Source organism: Podarcis gaigeae (assembly GCF_964106915.1).
Source record: "Podarcis gaigeae genome assembly, chromosome: 6".
NCBI classification, from domain to species: Eukaryota; Metazoa; Chordata; class Lepidosauria; order Squamata; family Lacertidae; genus Podarcis; species Podarcis gaigeae.
Window position 1 is genome coordinate 34,994,820 of NC_139682.1, and position 22,364 is coordinate 35,017,183.

At 39.0% G+C, this 22,364-nt stretch overlaps 1 protein-coding gene across 5 annotated transcripts in view; it reads right to left on the reverse strand.

The window, feature by feature from the left end:
- The window catches only part of MAGI3 (membrane associated guanylate kinase, WW and PDZ domain containing 3), a 114,885-nt gene that overhangs the window by 50,177 nt on the left and 42,344 nt on the right, over window positions 1-22,364 (reverse strand). For all 5 annotated transcript variants that reach the window (XM_083745395.1, XM_083745397.1, XM_083745398.1 and 2 more), the window contains 6 exons: window positions 19,449-19,565; window positions 14,909-15,028; window positions 11,794-12,003; window positions 7,349-7,529; window positions 5,516-5,595; window positions 4,415-4,472 (listed from right to left, as the gene is read on the reverse strand). In XM_083745395.1, coding sequence (XP_083601521.1) covers window positions 4,415-4,472; window positions 5,516-5,595; window positions 7,349-7,529; window positions 11,794-12,003; window positions 14,909-15,028; window positions 19,449-19,565 — 766 coding nt within the window. The remainder of the gene's footprint in view (window positions 1-4,414; window positions 4,473-5,515; window positions 5,596-7,348; window positions 7,530-11,793; window positions 12,004-14,908; window positions 15,029-19,448; window positions 19,566-22,364) is intronic.

A 22,364-nucleotide genomic window follows, 5' to 3' on the forward strand; every position in this document is an offset into this window, starting at 1 on the left:
CTTTGGAAGCTTTAATCATGTAATTCAAGAGAAAACAGCTAGTGGTTTGCAAAATTCCAAGTTTACTTCTTAGCAGTATCTGAATGCACAGTAAAATTATTACAGTATGATAGCATCTTACACAGGGGTTTTGTTCCAAGGGTTCCACATATACATGAAAACCACATATACCCAAACATTTGGAGTCACCCCATGGCTCATGGGTGAGGAGGAGACAGAAGGAATTGCCAGTATTCCCAGAGCTTGCACACCAAGCGGGCCTTGCCCAGCAAGCATGATGGAGAGCTTAAAAGCTGCTTCTGCACCAAGTAACCCAAGCAGATTCTGCTTTGCTTGGGGAGCAAGGCCAACTCAATGTGCCAGCTGTAGGAAGCCGGGGATACTCTTGCAGCAACATGGGTGGCCTCGCAAAAGCATCACACAGCCAGTGCGCTGAGTGGATCTTGGAAGCAGGGTGGAGAGCTTAAAAGCTCTTGCCACACTAGATAACGCCAAAGGGACCCAGCATAAAGAGTTTTTAAGAGCTTCACCTTGCTTGGATTAAACTGGCACAATTTCAACCAGCTTACCTTTAATTGAGGGTGGTTGAAATCTTGCAAGTTAAATGTGCACAAGATGCAATCTTACTGTGCTGAACAACCAATGCAGATAATTATAAGTCTCATTGACAGCAATAATAATCTTTGTCTGGAACAGTTATGGCTAGCTTTTATTGGCTTCTATTCAAGTTACTGCAGATTACAATCAATCTCTACCAGTCTGGGAATCAAGTCACATATTTCTTAAGTAGAGGCATTTTCATGCTACTTTGTACCCGTAGCATACCACGTGCTCATTAAATATATATATATAATTATTCTGACACATTAAATATATAACATTGGAAGGTATTACATCAGAACACTTCTCTGTAATTAAAGATAATAGAACTCTTGTGACCTTTTCCTATAAGCATTCAGGTTGAGAAATCCTAGTACCTTAAAAAAGAAAGAAAAAAGAACTATTGACTGCAGATGAACTATTCCAGTCATATATTTAGGAGTGTAGATCACATGCTTTCATTTGTAAAACAAATGTTATAGAAATTTAATCACAGCTTCCTCAAAAGGTGCCATGAAAGCCAAATAAATGGATAACCAGACAATGCGTTCTAGTTCCCATTTATTGCTCCCATTCATATCTCATCCTTCCTCCAAAGACCACATGGTGACATACACATAGCAGTTCCATTTGTCCATACAGCTGTGTGAGGTAGGTTAAGAGAGAATGAACTGACAAAGTGAGCCTTATGGCTGAATGTGTTCTGGAATTCATTGCCAGATGAAGAACTCAAACTCAGGATTACGTTCTGCCAAATTCTTAAATGCATACCGTGGTATATTTGAGAAGTACATAGTCAGGCAAGAATTAAAGGTACATCAGGTGAACTGCATGGCTAAGCTGAAACATTGATCCAACAAGCTACACACACCCTGCCTCTTCTTTTTGAAGATAAGGTGAGCACAAGACTTAGCATGGCAAATAACAGTTGTTTGTGCTCTAGGCAAGCAAATGGGCACATCTGCTAGTGGGTTGGTCCTGTGGGGTTTGTTTCAATGTACTTGGTGCCAGTTCAGTATCCAACTTACTCTCCTGGAGGAGGCTCCTTACTGATAGGAGGAACCAACAGCTGCATAGACCCTATAGGAGGTGCCTGGCTGATATCACAGGGGTGAGACACTTCTCTGACAACCTGCTTGAACCTTCACCAGAATCAAACTCCGGACTCTATTGATCACTGGCCCCCTCCACCAGCTCTGACATTCTCAATTTCTCGTCCTTTGGGTCATCTAGTTCCAATTCCCTGATTCCCTCACCTTTACAGGATCCGCCCATCACCTCTGTGATATCTCCAGAGGGCTCATGACAGAGTGAGGACATGAAATGTAAGCCACAACTCTATCTACTCCACCATAAGTTCTCTAAATCCTACAATAAAAGTTAAATCTATGTCTATGTCATTGGCAGATATTGTTCCTAACAGACAACTGCTGCTGTGTTACTTCTGATAGCTAGCATCAAAATAAGACACAAAATAATCTGGTCTAAAGATAGTAATTCATAACTTAAAGCTTGCTATGCTTAAAAAGGCATCAGAGTATAATCAGAGCTTTCAAAACATCCTGGGAGAGCCTATTAAAAGATCAACCTCTCCAATGTATATCTCATTTGCTGCTTACAGCCCTTGAATTCCTATGCAACATATGAGTATATCCTAAATCAGAGGAAGTTGTTTGTTCTTGGGCCATGTGTGGCCAAGATCCGCAATCTGACATACACATGTCACCAAGCTTAAATCTATGAAAACCCTGTATAAACAGAACTCCCTCAACTGGAAGTTGAGATTTTCAGGATTCTTCCCAGAGCAATATATTTCATGCCAGATACTTGTTGAACACAACTACAGCCATGCAAAATCACACATCTTTAAAAGGTTTTTCTGCACTTATATAGCATATCTAATAGGATTGACAGTGACCAACCTTGCTTGATTTGCATCGGTTTATTATTTCTGAATGACATTAAGAATCAAGATCAGAGTTAAACCTTATGGGCAAATCTATAGATTTGTCCACTAACATTTTGGAATACCCCCTAGGATAATGTTTAACAAAAAGGGTCCATTGAATGGATCCAACAAAACATGCCAGAACTACCTCATTATTACCTGCATTCTATACTGCTACATATTTGAGGAGACAGAGCACTCTGTTATGCCAATGACAGGACGAGATCAGGGAAGGGCCATAGGTCACCGGTAGAGCATCTGCCTTGCATGCAGACGGTCCCAGGTTAAATATCTAGCATCCCCAGGTACAGCTGGTGAATCTCCTGGCTGAAATCCTAAGAGCCACTGCCAGGCAGTATAGACAATATTGAGCTAGATGGACAATGGTTTGATTTAGCACAAGGCAGCTTTCTATGTATATGTGCTTATATTAATAATACTAGTAGCAATTTCATTTTTGAATCACACATACACACACTCTTATCTCTCTATCATGGACAAGGCCTTGTGATATTCTCTGAAGTACAGTGCAATAATTAGTGCAATGATTCAATCTACCAAACACTAATCTTCCTCCAAAAATTGGTCTCTGCTCAAACTTTAGAACCTTCCAGACTCACATCTGCACTTCTAAACACAGGAATTTATGGACATATTACGGAAAACACGTTTCTTTTTCCTGTATGAAATAAAGTAGCCTCTAATTATCCTGAATGCTGTTATAGAGGAGCACTTTTATAAGGAAGTCAAACTAGAGCTTGAGGAGGAAATATTAACTGTAATAAGACTAAAATGCCAGCATTTCTACATAAAACTCACAATCAATTTTCCAGAACAGATTACTTTAAAACCGGGCATTAAGTCCTGAGAAAGAGTGACCTGGGTAGTCCTAATACGTCATCTAGCTTTGATTTTTGTTTGTTACTTACAGTGCAGTGGAGATATTGAATCAAGGACACAATAAAAGCATCTCACGATCTGTGCTAAAATAAGCCATGCTTTATCCAGGGTGCTTGTTGTATAACCATCGCAAGATAGTAAGGTGTAGTATTTTGTATTTAAATAGAAACATGCAGAACTATAAGAATAGTTATAAGAGATATTTAAGCTATTTTGAGAAAGATCATGTTTCAGAGAATCAAAATGTGCTTTGGAGAGTTTCAGATGTACTGAAGCAACCCTGTTATTCTTGCCTGATTTTTCAGTGGCTTTCAATGCCAAAATCTAGGGTATTCTCCTTAACTGACTTTGCTTTTCTAATATTGCTTTTGCTATATTTTTGTAGACCATTCAGAGATATTTAAATAACAAGCAGTTTAGAAATGCCTTTAAATAAACTAAACCAAATAAACAATTTAGCCCCCACACTGGAAGTTTCCCATCCCTGTCCTATGTAGTACTATTGACAAAGTAGGGCATTTGTCAAAAAACAAAAACAAAACAGGCACTCAGTTGTGGACAGAAAGCTAAGAACACACTACTGCTTCACTTGCTGTAGGAATGTATGTATCTATCCATCTATGGAACACAAATGCATACTTTGTATGTCCAGATGTTACTTGATTCTTCTGGGAGATACGTGGATACATTAACTAAATATTGGCCTCCTAATCATGGTTTTTAAGCACAATAAAACTTAGGGAAGTTTTTAATGTTTGAAGTTTTATTCTGTTTTTCATGTTATGTTGAAAGCCACCCAGAGTGGCTGGGGAAACCCAGCCAGATGGGCGGGGTAGAAATAAAAAAAATATTTATTTATTTGTTATTAAAAAACAAAAAGTAGAACTTTGCACTTTTTTACATATCATGCTATGTTTCTCTATGAGATCATAAAATCGAGCTATGAAGAAGCGTGAGAAAACTTACTCAACGTAGTATGTTCCATACTGAGGATCTTCTATTTTCTCCCAACCATATGGAAGCTCTGTAATTGGAAAAGAACAATGGAGTTTATTACTTATAGATTATATTTACATTTAAATACCAATAGTTTGCTGTGGATTATTTATTTATTTTTGCCTTATCTACTTCAATTCATCCAATGGGATTTCGTACTGCAGATCTATTTCTCATATTTCTTACTTGCAAATACTGAAATTAACTGTGGCTGGGCATGCTGCATTTCCTCACTCATTTCATAGTAGGATTTTAAAAAACTCATTCTAGAACAAAAGCAGTTCTTGTAGTCTCGCTTTAAAATAATTTATCATGACATAAGGCCACCCTTACGTACCTCCTGCCTACACATTTCACTTGTATGCCGTTCTTTTATGCTAGAAAATGTTGCATTTATATGTTAATGGAGGAGGTAAACACAGCTGCTACATTACCACTTCCCTCTGATGTTGCCAAAGGTGTTAACAATCAACTAACCAGTTCTGCCTTTGCCTTCAGGACTAAGCTTGGGTTAGAAAATGCTGAAGCTCCTTTTATTGTGCCTGGATTGTTGTTGTTGTTGTTTAGTCGTGTGTCCTACTCTTCGTGACCCCATGGACCAGCGCACCCCAGGCACTTCTGTCTTCCACTACCTCCCGCAGTTTGGTCAAACTCATGCTGGTAGCTTCGACAACACTGTCCAACCATCTCGTCCTCTGTAATCCCCTTCTCCTTGTGCCCTCCATCTTTCCCAACATCAGGGTCTTTTCCAGGGAGTCTTCTCTTCTCATGAGGTGGCCAAAGTATTGGAGCCTCAGCTCAGCTTTGTACATATCCATAATGCCTGAGACTACACAGAACTGCATCAATGCTCTGAAGCCCAGGTTTTTCACAGCCTTCTCTTATTACAAACTACACTAGCTAGAACCAAGTTGCTAGATAGTTTTAATTTGTGGGTAAGATAACTTTTCTGACAAATTATATTCAAATGTGCAGTTTACTTGTATGGGTATTAAAACCAAAAGTACTTTTGCAATTTCAACCAGAGCTAAACTGAACCCTACTTAAGTAACAGGATTCTGAGTTTCTCACCTCCATCTTCACAGTCTTCAGGAGCTTTGGCTTTTTTACAAAGGCGAGGATCCAGCCAGGTGGTAGTTTTGGTGTTGTGACTGTGGGACGCAAAGGATCTAGTTAAAGGTTGTTTACAAAAGTCCCCATCACATACTGATTCTTCCCTATTACGCAGTCTAACGTGGATGTGGCTTACACAAACATGCAATCACATAGGCAATATCCCTCACAGCAAAGTGCTAACTGAGAGCAAAAGATCCATGGCACACAGTTGCTCCATTTGTGGAACTGGAGCTTGTATGAAGATAGGTTTTGTGGAAAAAAGATTCCTAAGGAATTAATTCCCACTTATACAAATATTCCAAAATAGAAAACTAACTGCAAAACGCAACTGTGTTTTGTAATTGTTTGAAAAATACCACCAATGTTATTTGTGATGAAGAGGCCAAAGAGGGAAAACGATACATTTCGACATGTTTGAATCATGTTCTTTTGTATAGTTGTGAAGTAACAATTCACACAAGGAATGAAATAATAATCAGCCACAAATGGTCTCAGGTTTATGTTTCATGGTCACAGTTCATGCTGTTAATGCTACAAAACAGCAGGCATCTTTTGCGTGAAGGTTAACCTAGGTTACAGTTGTCAAAAAATGCTGGTAACTTAGCATTCAATGCATGATGAATCTAGTGGTTCCATGAAACTGCGTGGGTGTATGTGTAAGTTCAGCAGAGAACAAACAGACCTACTGAAACAAAAATACACATGTCCCTTCTGGCTCTCTTGGAAATAGACATAAAAACATATTCTATTCATCTTGCTTTTAAGAACCTATACCTATGTAAAGATACATAATCTCTTGTGTCGTTTAAGATATGGAATGGTGCAATTTTATACCATAAAGGCCAGAAAAGATGGAGATCTATTTTTCAAAATGCAGCACTGTGTTCTACATAAGTGAAGGCTGTATGCAAGATCTGGGGTGACCTTACTATCTCTAAATTGGCAGACAGGCTAATACTTGTACTAAGAAGATACAACTTTAAGAATGAAAGCTTTCAATTATTTTTGTAAGTTTCACTGATTAACTTGTCACATATTTAAATATGGATATTTACGGAAATGCCTCCTATAAAAGGAAGCTTGTCCTGAGCAATCTGCATAGACCTTGAATTTAGGGAAATGCTTTTTTTCAGAGAGAGAGAGAGAGAGAGAGAGAGAGAGAGAGAGAGAGAGAGAGAATGTCCTTATAAGAGAAAAATGCAACACAATTGCCCTTTCCTTCAAATTAACCTTTGTATTAGAACATACCAACTTTATCTCTTGGGGTATGGGCATAAAAATCCAAGTCTCCCTTAATCTAAACTGGGAGGGGGGGGGCTGTATTAGATAGAGGTGTCTCTTTGCCCAGTTCTCCCTCTTGTCAGCCACTGAACCCATGGGCGGTCCAATGGAAGGGGCCAGTGGAAAGTCCTAAAATGAGGCTGAGCTCTCTCAGATTCTGCTGGGTCTTGAGTCAGTTTCACTGCCATCGTATAATGGCATCAGGCCCAACAGGGGACTAATCACTGTGCCAGTATGCAGTGATCAGCCCCTACTGGGACTAATCATTCCCCCCTACATTTGAGTTTCCATGAATAGTAGGGTTGTGGATGTGGTAGTAGTCCATCTGATCTACAAGGCACCATCAGAAGGTGAGGAAGTCAGGATTGTGCCCTAACTTGTAAGGACTGGTAACCCTTTAACAGGCAAATTAACTGGCAAAAATAATATCCTCTTAAACAATCAAAAAACCTTCAGTCACTTCAATCAAAACTAAATTGCACACAAGCATACCAAACTTGTACTCACTCAATGAAGTAGATCATGCCTGTGTCTGTGTATGCCATCTCCCAGTTCTTGGGTAGAGGCTCTAGGTTTTCTTCCCTTGATAAATAGTTTCTGAAATCCATCGAACTACTTGTCTGACTGTAACTAGGAACAGGCTTCATCCAGTCGGAAGAATCTGAATGTCTTTCTTTGTTTTCTACGGCTGTTTAAAAGAAAACTTGTTAGTTTTGTCATATATTCATGCTGACTTGCACACAAAGGCACCTTCTTGGCTTGGTTATAAAGCAAATGTCAAACATAAAATTCCATCCATATTGTTATCCCATGTAATTTGCTACTGCAAACTTTATATACCTGAAATCTCTATGCTGCAGATATGACCAACTAGATCTATCATTGCATTTCCTTTTACCATATAATATTTTCACTGTTTATTAGAAAATGTGCATGTTCTCTCTCACATGTAACCAAACATGGTACATGATCATAATGAAGGAAATGAAGGAAATGTCAATGACTTCAGTTCTGCAGTTTATTGGCTGGTACATTGAGCAAGGCCTCTGGCCCAAACTTTGGATGCTATATTCAGATGTGTGGAAGTCTGACTTTGCTCTGACTTATGCAGGAGAATATCAAAGGATTTGGTAAATTTACCCTTTAAGACAGTAAAAACTGGATGTCATTCCCTATTTGGAAATTTAACTTTTAAATTTACTTTTAAAGATGAACAGTATTTTCAAGTATCACCTTATTTTACAAATATTTTCTCACAAGTTCCTCATTCTGCATGCCTGCAAAATCGAAGTTCCAAGAATGACTAGGCTAATCAAGATCCAGGCAGCAGATGAGAAAGCAAAGTTACATGCAGAGACTTTGCATATCTATTTCTGCCAAGTGCTGTTCCTTTAGAAATTGTTATTCCTTCTCCCAATGTTGTTTGCCAGTGATCTGCAAACAGTTTCACATTATGTACCCGTGTAAACTATAAAGTTTGTATCCGAAGCAGTGCTAACTCTCTTATTCCACTAAAATAAGGATTTTACTTGTGCAATGAAACTCCTCTCCCCATTTCCCTCCACAATCTAAACACTCTAGAGCATATTTGGAGAAGGTGCAGGGTGTGCCTGGAGGGGCGGGGGGGGGGGGATTCCATTGTGCAAGTGTAAAATATTGCACTAATGGGATGAGGGGATTGGATACCACTCCAGGTGCCCTAGGATGCATCTCAGAACATGCATGTGGAGCAAATGGAGCAAATTTAGACTCTAAAGCTCTAGCATACCGTGAAACAATGATGCGGCATTAAATACAGAGTTTTAGGATGTCTATGCTTTAATGAATTCAGTAAATCAAGCCCCAAAGCTTTTATAGCTCAGAAGCTACATCACAATGCTACTTAAAGGTCATCTTATGCTCTTTATAATAATCTGATTCATGCAGTCACCTTGAAAATTAAAGACTAAAGACGACTAGCAAATAAAGATGCATGTGGAATGATCACTGCAAGTCACTCTAGCTATTATTTTCTGGCAGTCCTACAACTTCCAGGAGACCTACAAGGAAAAAATAAAGAGTCTCTCTCCTTGCTGAATCTAAGATCATGAGAAATGATTGGGAAAACCCCTGGGGTGTACCTTAAAGATATGACTGCCTTACAAATAGACATGAGCAACCCACAGAAAGCTTCTGGCTTCACAGCAACTCTGAAGGAAGACACACTGTGATGTGGCAGCTAAAAAAGCCAATGCAATTCTGGGCTGCATCAATAGGAGTATAGCATCTAGATCAAGGGAAGTAATAGTGCCACTGTATTCTGCTCTGGTCAGACCTCACCTGGAGTACTGTGTCCAATTCTGGGCACCACAGTTCAAGAAGGACACTGACAAACTGGAACGTGTCCAGAGGAGGGCAACCAAAATGGTCAAAGGCCTGGAAACGATGCCTTATGAGGAACGGCTAAGGGAGCTGGGCATGTTTAGCCTGGAGAAGAGGAGGTTAAGGGCTGATATGATAGCCATGTTCAAATATATAAAAGGATGTCACATAGAGGAGGGAGAAAGGTTGTTTTCTGCTGCTCCAGAGAAGCGGACACGGAGCAATGGTTCCAAACTACAAGAAAGAAGATTCCACCTAAACATTAGGAAGAACTTCCTGCCAGCAAGAGCTGTTCGACAGTGGAATTTGCTGCCAAGGAGTGTGGTGGAGTCTCCTTCTTTGGAGGTCTTTAAGCAGAGGCTTGACAGCCATATGTCAGGAGTGCTTTGATGGTGTTTCCTGCTTGGCAGGGGGTTGGACTCAATGGCCCTTGTGGTCTCTTCCAACTCTATGATTCTACATTTGAAGTTTTCACTTCTGCTTTTGTTTAACCATAGTCTTTCATTTCATCTGAATGGACAAACTATGATTTACATTAACTATGGATTATTTAAAACCTAAGGCTCACTGCAGCTTGTTTACATCACACTAAATTATGGTTTCCTGCATTGCAGGGGGTTGAACTAGATGACCCTCAGGGTCCCTTCCAACCCTATAATTACATGATTCTATGAGACATGTGAGCCTCGCTGTGTTAGTAGTTTTGTATCTTGAAATTCCAAGAGAATGTCAACACAGTTCTTTTTCTCTCCAAAAACAAACCAAAAAAAAGCTTGCAACCAGAAAGTTTCACAAATTACTTTCAGTATATTAAATGAGACTTCATTCAAATGTATTTGTGGTCAAGTTCTTAACTCAAACCCTGCAACCAAGAATAATTGGTTCAATTCAGATATCATGGCCAAACATCTGACTATCAATAACATGCTGTGGGCTCACATACCATGGCAAACCATAGTTACTACATGTTACAAAATAGAGGAAAACAGCATGCACAAGGGAGACAGAACGTACACATGGTAACAAAACATAATTTGCCCATGATATCTGAATCAAACATTGTATTATCTATTATGCTCTGTTGGCAGCAGCCTGAAAAAATAGCCAAAGGATGCCTGGAGTTTGAGTCCCCCAAAGAATTATTACTTTGCCCATCTTTTTAAGTAAACTCCTCAATTACAAAAGTGTTACAGTGGAACTTCAGTTCCCGAATGCCTCTATTGTTGTACATTTTGATTCTTGAATGCTGAAAACCCAGAAGTAAATGCTTCTGTTTTTGAATGTTTTTTGGAACCCAAATGTGCGACACAGCTTCCGCTGAGTGCAAGAAGCTCTTGCAATCAATGGGAAGCTGCGCCTCAGTTTTCAAACGTTTCAGAAGCCGAACGGGCTTCTGGAATGGATTTTGTTCAAGAACTGATGTACCACTGTACTCACCAATGGCAGTTATAATTGTAAAGAATAAAAGTGATTACATGGTTCACAATACTACCCCAAGTAACATGGTAAGCTGGAAATATTAAGCAATCTCAGAGTAAAACGACCAGATCCCTATTTGTTTGTTTGTTTCCTTGCTTGCATGCTTGTTTGCAATATAATTGAGCTAAGAACAGAGTAAGAAAGGATGAAGACTTGGATCATGGGGCAAACTATACTGTTTGGGGAAGAATCTTTTTCAAACCAGCCCCTGCCCCCGGTAGGCCTGGGCAATATATCAATATATCGCCCAGATCTGGTATGAAGGGCAGACCACAATGATGACTTCACTCAGTGGTACATCATGGATGAAACCACCATCTCCTGAGTCCCTCTGCTACCAGTGACCAAAGGAGAAACACGCTACAGCTGGGCACTGGAGGCAGAGGGACTCAGGATACATCGCTGAGTGAAACAGTCCTCACACTCTGCCCTTATATCGCCACAGGGGGAGAAACAAGGTGCATCAGCGAGGCGCCGATACAGCTTGTTCCTCTCTCGCTTCTGTAAACTGCTTGGCTGAGGAGCGCACCACTGTCCTTGCTTCAGCCAAGCAGTTTTATGGACCCCCCGACCCGCCACCGGCTTGCACGAGTCAGCAGCGAGGTGGGTGCTCTGTTTGCACATCTGCCTCATCTGTCGCTGCCTTGATATGGGCGATGGTGGGCACTGGAGGAGGCGGTGCTTTGGAAGAGGCAGAAGCTGCGCACTGTGACCGGCAACTGCCTTCTTCCTTCCCACCTCCTTTCCAACATTGTGATATACCGCCATACCACAATGTTTAGCTGGCGGTATATTACGATGTTGGAAAGCAGTTATCACCCAGCCCTTCATATACTTTTGGACGCTGGGCCTTTAGGAATGGGGAACATGTGATCCTCCAGAAGTTCTTGGGCTTCAGCTACCATCAACTCTAGCCAGCATGACCAATGCTCAGAGACGACAGCAGTGGTAATTGAGCATCATATGGAGGGCCACAGATTCCCCACTACTAATTTTATAATTTGCCCTGTGTTGCAGGAACAGGTGAGCCTATACAGATAAAAACAAAATAGAGAAGATAAACTGCAGATAAAAGCACTGAATTTAATTTGATGTTTATATATTGTACTGACCTGTGCCTCCACTACCATTAACTGCTTCCTTTTCTTCCTCCTCCTCTTCTTCAGGAAATGAACTGTCCATTTTTTGCATCTTGCTGACTGATGTGGTTCTTTTTCTTTGAGATTCTGGATCAAAATCATTATCAAAAAGCACTTGGTCTACTGGATCTGGTTGAAATGGGCTTGGCTCGGCTGGAGGTTTAGGGGTACCATAGAAATTTCCTTTTTTTGTATGTACAAGAAAGAAAACATATGAGCATTAATTAGGAATTATAATAAGGATTTCTGAGGCATTCTTTTTCAGAGGTAGGCACCTCATTCAGCATTAATTGCCAAATTTTAACTTTAGCACTAGTCTAAAGCTCAGCTAATTTATATTTAATTAATATAATTTGCTTGCATACATTCTCAGTTTAGGATGTTAACCAAGGTTTTTGTGGGGGTATTATAAGCTCTACAATTACTTACATACAATATTCAAAAAAAGACTCTTTGTATCCTTAAAAATCATGACATGAATTAGAAATAATAATAAGAAGAAGAAATGTAAGTCTTAATAAGCTTCTGTGTACCAAGTTTTTCAGACATGTTTCATGTTTTCATAATGGTCACTTTACAGGCATGCTTGATGCTGGTGTACACCATTGTTTTCCGCAGGAAATTGTGTGGATGACATACTCCCGATTTTGAACATCTATATATCACCTTGGTATCCTAAATGGGCCAGAGCTCCCTGATGTGTATTTACAGAGATCTGAAGGAGATGTATATGTCACACACTTTTTGCGTTTGCTATGGGACTCTATACAGTTAGAGAAGCATAGTGAGGCAATCTTGACCTCTACACATGAAGTGGGGTGATACCCTCACTTTAAATATAGAAAGATTGTACCCATTGGAGTCCCCCATGGTTGATAGGGTTTACTTATATGTGGCTGTGAATGGATCAATGGGGCAGTGTGCGTGTATGTGAGAGGAGGGTAGTGAACATGCTCTATTTTGACTGTGGTCCTGCCCACTGTTGGCTTGAGGGTCCCTGACAGGTTACCTCCAAAGGAATGTGGGCCTCCAGGGGGAAAGCACTCCCCACCCCTGTTCTAATAGAAGCCCCTCCCCAATACACTTAAAAGCTAGAGGTGGATTATAAGCTTCCGTTGTCTATGTGTTTAATTCTCTAAGTACCTGTGTGTTTCTATAGAATACAGAGATTAAGTAGCATATTCTACTTTGCATGAAGTCACCATGAATGGTGATATACTATAATTTTCAAACATACCAACAGAGTAAGTAAGAAACCAAAAGTGGTTGCTCTATATGGGCCTTCTAAAAAATAAGGGACTTGTTATTTTACTTTGTATTCACTAATGCCCCAGAATGAGACCTGCAAGAGCAACAATGAAAATGAAAACCAATTTCATTTTAACACACAGCACATTATAATTAACTGATCTGGAACAATCTGCAATTTTTGGCAAAGTGAAGTCAAGAGCAAATTTATTTTTATGGAGAAATATGTAACAGCAATTTACACAAAGGCGATATTACACTGCTGGAAGTTTAGTCCCATGCTTTCAAATGGCAGCATGCTCTCCAAATAAAGCTATTAGCTGAATATTGAATTACACCTAAAAATACTTCTATTTTAATATGCTGCCTCACTTGAGGGATTCCGGCAGTATTTTCCAATAAAACAAGTGCTCTGGAACAAAACTTTAAACAAACTGCTTTCAGTCCTTAATTAATCATATGATTTGAATATGGGAATCTTGTGTAATACAGAAGAGATTGCCAGGACTCCAGCTATGTTTTGAAACTAAGCATTTTGCCCTTGCAAAATATTTTAGAAATCCATACCAAATGTCATTATCAGCTTATGCTGGCAAGGCAAAATAGTGCTGGCAAGGCAGAGAAAGTTAATGTTTTGGCAAATGCTGTTACCTGATTAGAAGCTGTCATTTACAAAAATGTTGAAAAGGAAGCCAATTTATGAAGCTTAAAATGAATAATCAGTACAAATATTTACACAAAATCAGTGTCTTAAATTTAGAGGATTCTTTAAACATTTAAGGGTTTAAATGGCAGTTTAAGACCAGTTTTCAAATTATGTGTAACTGCTCTATTTGTGCATATGCAAATACACCACCCTCATAAAGCAAAACAAAAAATCAAGAGTGTATACTCAGTTGCTGCATTCATATTATATCTCGGCTTAATAAAACAAGATATGAACAAGCCTTGTGCTGGGCGCACAATTACCTTCCTTCCTTTCTCAGCTTGATATATGGAGATCTCCAATTAACACTATTTTCCCATTATGTCCAAACAGGGAAACTATGGTTACCTGTTTCAGAATAAGTCAGGTCTTAAACCAACTTCAGAAACATGGCTTAAGATCCTGGCATGTTCTAAACCTTGGAGTTGTAGCTTCCTAGTTTGCACATAACAGGTAACCATGGTTAATTGAAGACACATGAGCAAAAGTCTCATGTGTCTCTCATTCAAACCAGGCCAGTGAACATGCTAAAAAACTGAGAAGCCCCTTTTAAACCACATGCTAGATTTTGTTCTCCCTGACATTTAGGATTAGAGTATTTTCCTAACAATGCAACAATATACTTCTGGGTGCCTGGCTGTAGCATTCTCTGTTTCTACATTAGGAAAGTCAGCACCACATTTTATCAGATCTGCCCTATTCTTAATAGTGATGCAGAAAAGCACCATTGAATGATAGTAGTGCTCATGGCTAAGAGCAAGGGCAGAATAGGTTAACTTCAGTGTACCATTATATTTGTCATTTACAGAGGTGCCTGCAAGCCCAGGAGAGAGGGATTGGTACCAATCACCCTGTAGAAATCTAGACTCTTAAACCATGTTTTCTCCTTGGAAACTGGAGAATTAAACTTATTGGGGGGGGGAACCTTGTTTTTAATAATCTAAATTAAAAGTACTTAAAAAAAACAAAATTCATTCCTCTGGAATATAAAATAAATGTAATATTAAAAAGCAGCATATAAAAACAGGATTTGTCATGGAAGAATTAATCTGTAAACAAAATAATATATTATTGCATCTTACAAAATATGGGAATCAAGCCGGTGAATTGATTTTAAGTTTTTTTTTAACATACCATCATATGTTCCACTTTCTAGCAAGGCTCCACTTTCTTCTAGTGCCTTAAATTGTTCAACAGGTATAAAATTATAGTCCACCCCAGGGACCTCCCCATCTCTGGGAGCTCTTGTAGTGCCTAGGGGAAAGAAAGAAGGAAGAACAGCTGTAAAATTTCCTAGCACTGTTGGTTTACAAAACACTCGGCTTGTACCAGAAGCTCGGCTTGACAAAAAAAAAAAAATTATGCTGCATACAAGGCTGTCGCCTCAGCAAGATCATAATCAGAAAATTCTCATTCAAAAGCACTCTAGTTTGTGGAACTAGGGCAATAAATTATGTAGCATTAATATATTTTAACAAAAGAACCAACATGATTTTATGCAATCTACTGCTATGAAATGCATGCATGCGTGCATTAAAAAAATGGCTATTTGAATATTCTTTCACATTTTAGCACTAATGCACTTTTCCCTCTCCAAACTCTCCCTTGAGAACAGGGATTGCCATCTCCTTTAGCCTAGGGGGCCATACACATTTGAATTCAGCTGCTGGTGCATTGAAGGGATAACAGAGTTTGGAATTTGCAATTGACTGCTATCAGCTAAGCTTTTGAATGAATTTTAAAACAGTTTTTATATAAATGAAAGTAAAAAAACAACAAAGATTCTGAGCACAGTAGCCTGGTTTGTGTTTCACAGTAAACCATAGTTACAAACTATGGCTTGCCATATCTGAGAAACAGGCTGGTGCACACTGCTTAAATTGTGCCCATCCCACTCCTTCCTTATCGACTGGGTAAGAAACAAATGACAGCATTAGTTTAGCATTACATGTGAACTAGGACTTGTATTTTGTTTCTCTTGAAACAAATCATGAAAGGAAGTGCCACAGGATGGGAGTGATTTTAGCAACTCCTCCTTCACCGTAAGCCATGAAAAGTTTGTTATATGGTTTAACATTGTTTAGGAACCCGCCTATTGGAATTATATAATTTTATTGCTGGTGCATCCAGTTACATCCCATCACACTTTTTGCTGTGAACAGATTTAGCATTTCTGACTGCAGGAGCTTTTGATGTCATGCTTTAGCAAGGGCAAAAGTACCTCAAATTTCAGTTTCAGTTATGTTGCCCCCTCTAGCCGGAAGTCTCTTCCAAGCCTGTCATTACTTTGCTCTTGTTTATGTGCAATGCTGTATTGGCTACAGTAGCAATAGCAATCACACCTGACCAATATTTAGGAAATTATAAGCATTAACATGTTAGGACATTATATTTCAGCATAAATTATTTGTGTAATTAAAAGTAAAATGTAAACATCTGATTAAAATCTTATTGCCATCTATTTAGGAAAATTAACCTATTTGGAGAGGTGTAAGTATCAAAGTTGGATGCAGGTGGCGCTGTGGGTTAAACCACAGAGCCTAGGACTAGCCGATCAGGAGGTCGGCGGTGCGACGGGGTGAGCTCCTGATGCTTGGTCCCTGCCAACCTAGCAGTTCGAAAGCACGTCAAAGTGCAAGTAGATAAATAGGTACTGCTCCGGCGGGAAGGTAAACAGCATTTCCGTGCGCTGCTCTGGTTCACCAGAAGCAGCTTAGTCATGCTGGCCACATGACCCGGAAGCTCTACGCCGGCTCCCTCAGCCAATAAAGCGAGATGAGCGCCGCAACCCCAGAGTCGGCCACGACTGGACCTAATGGTCAGGGGTCCCTTTACCTTTTTAAGTATCAAAAACACTGAAGTTACCTATGTCACTTATAAGACCAACTCTTATTGAGGTGCTTTGTCACTTTTGTAAAAAGGACTTTATAGGGAAGTATGGGTTGTTGGTTTTTTGTAGGGGTATAACAGAGTCTGATGGTAAGCATTTGTGGGAGATAGTCACTCCTTGGCAATTGAAAGCTACCCCAGGAATATCTGGCTGAATGGGAATTGGGGCAAGGACAAAGGGCGAAGATATAATAAACTTTTTTTTTTAAAGAGCACACAAAGGAAAGGAAGTGATGAACAAGGAGATGAAGGAGACCAAAAAACAAAGGAAGACGGAAAATTCTCCATGGAAAGCAAAAAGGCCTGTGCTAACCAGCTGGAGGGAGGAAGAACCTGCAGGAAGAGGAGGCAAAAGGCTTTGATGACCCTGCCTATCACATCCAGAGGGAGACATCACCCTGTTCACTGAATGTCCTCCAGCTCAATCCAGTAAATAGCAATTTTATAACAAGGGTGGATTAAAAAAAGATTTTCTGTTATATAACCGATAGGCAGTAATTCCAATACAATTTATTACCTCAATAATATTGCAGTTTGGGCAAAATTGACTTTCCTTTCGTGTTTTGTCATGTTTCTCACCTGCATCTATTAAATAAGTCTTTTGATCTACTGAGATTTCTGAACTGAGGGGAAGTATTTGAAGAACAAACTTAAACAAAGCCTCAAGGTTTTTTCCAGTTCAATGAACTAATTCAAAGCATTCAAATAGTTTAAAGTTAGGCTTCCAAAACACAGCAGATTCAAAATATTACTTTGAGGCCAATATACATTTAGTTTACTCAGACAATAGCATTTTTCAGCAGATTTTTTGTGTTGTTAATACAAAGGAGTACTTATTAATGTTGGTTAATTTAAATCTTTATTGTTTAATAACTTTAAGTAAAAGATACCATTTTGAATTATGGTGCTGGAGGAGACTCTTGAGAATCCCATGGACTGCAAGAAGATCAAACCTATCCATTCTTAAGGAAATCAGCCCTGAGTGCTCACTGGAAGGACAGATTGTGAAGCTGAGGCTCCAATACTTTGGCCACCTCATGAGAAGAGAAGACTCCCTGGAAAAGACCCTGATGTTGGGAAAGATGGAGGGCACAAGGAGAAGGGGACGACAGAGGACGAGATGGTTGGATAGTGTTCTCGAAGCTACCAGCATGAGTTTGACCAAACTGCGGAAGGCAGTGGAAGACAGAAGTGCCTGGCGTGCTCTGGTCCATGGGGTCATGACTAAACAACTAAACAACAACAACAAAAGATACCAAAGTTTAAGAGAGAAAAATTAAGATACTGGATGAGATCCAATGCTTGTCATACTCACGAGTAGATGAACTGAAATCAATGGCTGATTAAAGACTATGACTTAGTTGGATATCACCCACTATCTAAATAGTATTTGCCTCTGTGTAGAGCAAGCAAAATCTATGCCGGTCCTGATGACATTCTTTGAAGACATGTCTGGGAGAGACATATATCTTATTTGGAGGAAGTATTAAAAATGTAGTATTTTGGAAATTAATATTGGAACTTCATATGAATACCATTCCATATGACCTGTTGACAGGTGGTTTATGTTGTTGTTATGCAAGATCCATGGTATTATTAGATTTTTTAGAAATAATTACCCATCTCATGACAGTAAGGATTGCCTTAACCTATAAATGGGGAAAATCCTGGCTTGCCAGTAGAAAATGAAAAGTCTCATGAGTTTTAGAAACCACATTCTTGAGCAAAACGAAAAATTCCTTCCAGTAGCACCTTAAAGACCAACTAAGTTAGTCTTTAAGTTGGTCTTTAAGGTGCTACTGGAAGGATTTTTTTGTTTTGACTATGGCAGACCAACACGGCTACCTATCTATTCTTGAGCAAGTTAACCAATATTAAAGTCAGAGAATAATCTCTTTAAAAATTGTGCATGGGGGGGGGGTATTGATACAACCTCATAGATTATTAGGCACTATGAAGGAGACTTACGTACTGATTTTATTGTTTTATATTAGATGTCCATAATATTTCATTCATTTTGATTTTTTCCCCCTAAATGTATTAATGATTTGTGAAAGTCTAAAAAATAAATTAAAAAACAAAACTTGCTACCAACAGAGCTTAAACAAAAAAAAGTGTCTGGGTAGAGAAGGGCACTATATTTTATGGTACTGGAGTAAAAGGAATATGGAAGCTATTTAAGCAAACCTGTATATAAACATTCTGCTTAAAGTTTTACATAGCTACAAAAATAAACTAAGGTCAAGTTTCTTGTGTTTACCATAATCTATTACAATGAAGAACTAGACGAGAAATGCTGATTAAGAAAGATGCAAGTATGGAAATCGTGTGGTCTAATATAGCATATTGTTCTTCTTGTTATTAACATTTGTTTATTATTTTACATACAGAGGAAGTCTAAGAATGGCATAATAAATGGTTTAATAAGAAAAGACTAATAAAGAAATAGCAGGTGAGATAGAAAACCAAGATACTTCAGCACTGCAGATAAATAAGCCCATCTCTCAAACTTAGCTCACAGGAAGTGGTAGAGATAAAGATCCAGCTTTTTATATATTATATATTTTATAATTTTCAATGGCTTAAAAAATGGAAACAGGTTCAGGAAGAGGTGGTATACAAATATCTTAAAACAAATAAACCTATTACCTTTTCACTTCATTCCATTTCATACTGTTGAATAAGATGGCTGCGGTCTATACATATGGTATGTATTCTTTATGGAGTTCATTTCAGATATTGAATGTTTAACAAAATAGTTATGTTGGTATGTTAAAACACTTACATGGGATTGTTCTTAAGTAGAGATTATCTCTGATCACCTGCTGTAGTTTATGATCAATTGAACCTTTCTGGAACTGCAGACTTAGATAGTGACGCAAATCTTTGTTGATGACTTTGCCTGTAAGACAAGAACAGAGCATCTTAGAATACTGTAATCTGTAATTCTACTAATGAATTACATTAAAACACCAAGGACCCATAATTTATAAGAAAGCGCTTCTCAGATAGAAGACACTTTGAACAAAATAAATGGATACACCAACACTTTCAAGGTTGGTGCAAGCAACCATGCTTTTGCAGCTATCAACAGCCATACTCCCTGTGGCAGATGGGGAACCTGTGGCCCTCAAAATTCCCATCTTCTATATAAAACAGCTGTAGAGGACAGACAGAGTAGACACAATAGAAGGAAGGGTTCCCCTAGCAACAAACTGTATTGGGAAAATTTTGATGTCTAACATTTTACAATTTTTTTATGTGCTGTGGGCTGCCCAGAATGGCAGGGGAGACCCAGCCAGATGGGCGGGGTATAAATGATAAAATCATCATCATCATTCCTTCAGCCATCTGTTGTTCCCAAACTTGGAAACAGGTTCAAATTTGCATGATCGTCTCAAGCAAATGTGGCAATGGATGGAGCCTAGCCCATCTATCTATCTATCTATCTATCTATCTATCTATCTATCTATCTATCTATCATCTCTCTCTCTCTCTCTCTCTCTCTCTCTCTCTCTCTCTCTCCCTCTCTCCCTCTCTCTCTCTCTCTCTCTCTCTCTCTCATAGCAGAAGTCAACCAAGTGCCTGCTAAAATAATAAAAAATGTAAGTATTTCAACAAAAGACAGAGATTTTCTTATGTTTACTGGCTACTAAAAGATTGACTTGTCAACATTTGTTCAAGTGGTTCATCCATCTCCTTGTCAGATACACAAATTTGTTACAGTTCAGTATTAGGACATTTTGCTAGGGCATATGCAGCTTTGTAAACAGTTCAACTGTGTGTGTACAAAACAAAACATGGAGGTACAGGTTGATTTGCAGCATATTCCCTATTCTTACAAACTAAAAAAGGGAACTGCGGTAGAATATTCTATACTCTCAAAAAAAATAAACCCAAACCCTGTGGATAGAAAAATCAATTTCCAAGTGTTCTGCTTCGTAGGGTGCAGCCATTTTCTAAGGATAATTCAGGAACAACAAAAGCTGTTACAATAAAACCCTGAAGGGAAACAGAAGAAAAGCAGACAAGACAGTGAAAGGAAATAAAACATCTGAAAGCAGCTTGAGAACAGTAAAATAATTAGCTGCTTCAGGGACTTTAAACAAGGTTTAGTGCTTAGTCTTATATAAGAATATTTTCTGTCTTTTCTATACAGTCCATTTTAGCTGTATTTGCAAATAAAGCTACACAATGAAGTGTTGTTTAGTAGGTTATACCGTGCATGATCTGTGTGGTAGTGCATACAGCTTGGTTACCAGATGTTTCCTGGGGACAGTCCCTGGATTTACAAATCAGTCCCCATACAAAGTCCATGGAAGTTGAAAAGTGTCCCTGGATTCATTGTGGGAAAAACCTGGTAACCTTAGCATTAGCATACAGCTTTGATCCTCACTTGAATAAGTATAATAATAATAATAATAATAATAATAATAATAATAATAATAATATATTATTTATACCCTGCCCACCTGGCTGAATTTCCCCAGCCACAAACAAACCATGACAGAGAAATCTTAGTGTGATGTTCAAACTTGATTATCAAGTTTTTTTACCCTAACAAACTAAAGTTGTTAAACAAGAACAGCCCATGGCTTAAGGCATCATGCTAAGACTTCTACCCAGATTGTGTCCCTGCGCATGCAAGGTAGAAGTGCTTGGACTGTGTGTACCAGCATGCAGCTATTATTAGTATTTATATTTGTTTGTTTGTATGTTTGTTTGTTTAATTTCTATACCACCCTATATCTGAAGGTCTCAGGGTGGTTCACATAAAATATAAAATACTTACAAAATGCAATGGCTTACTAGACCAAACATTATGGCTTAGTGTTAAGTGCTAACTGGATAATCATAACCAGAGTCAGTGTGGTGTAGTGGCTTGAGTGTGCTGTGTCAGGTTTAATCTTAGTGAGAGGAAATAATGCACATTTTCATAATTTTGCCCTGAGGTGACTAACCTTACTAACCTTTTCACCCCCAAACTGTGCTTCCGTTTGGTAAACCCTGCAAGGGCCACATGCCAGCAGCTGGCGTGGCCAAATTGAGCACAGTGACTCAACTCACTCTCTCTCTCTAAAACACCGACATAGATAACATTGTAATAATCTAGTCTGGAGGTAACAGAATCAGAAACAACAGCCCAAAGTCCTAGGAAAGAAAACTTTTTTAAAAGCCACTCTTAACAACTGCCACCATCATATGGAGAAAGTGATGAATAGAAAACTTTCAGTCCATGTACCTGCTCTTTCACGGGGATTGTAAACCTATCCAGAATATAGTCTGCAGATCTGAAGGGCAACACACGCTGTCCTTAGCCAGAGGGCCAAGGGGCAACCTTGTCCCATCCATTAGTCAGAGAGGGAGTAACTGCAGGAAGCTTCCTTTGTCCCTCCTGGCTAGATTTAAGAATTTTGTAACTAAAAGAATGAATGCAGTGTCTGAGTTTGCTTTTTCCCTTCTTCCTTTTGTGCTGTGTTTTTTTTATTAGGTTTTAAGCCTGAGGGCAGGGATCATCTTATTTTTTATTATTGTAAGCCACTATGGGAGACTTCACCAAAAGAGTATGGTGAAAATATAAAAAATTCATCATACCCCATATAGCATTTTAAATCCATATTAAAGGTAAAGGTACCCCTGCCTGTACGGGCCAGTCTTGACAGACTCTGGGGTTGTGCGCCCATCTCACTCAAGAGGCCGT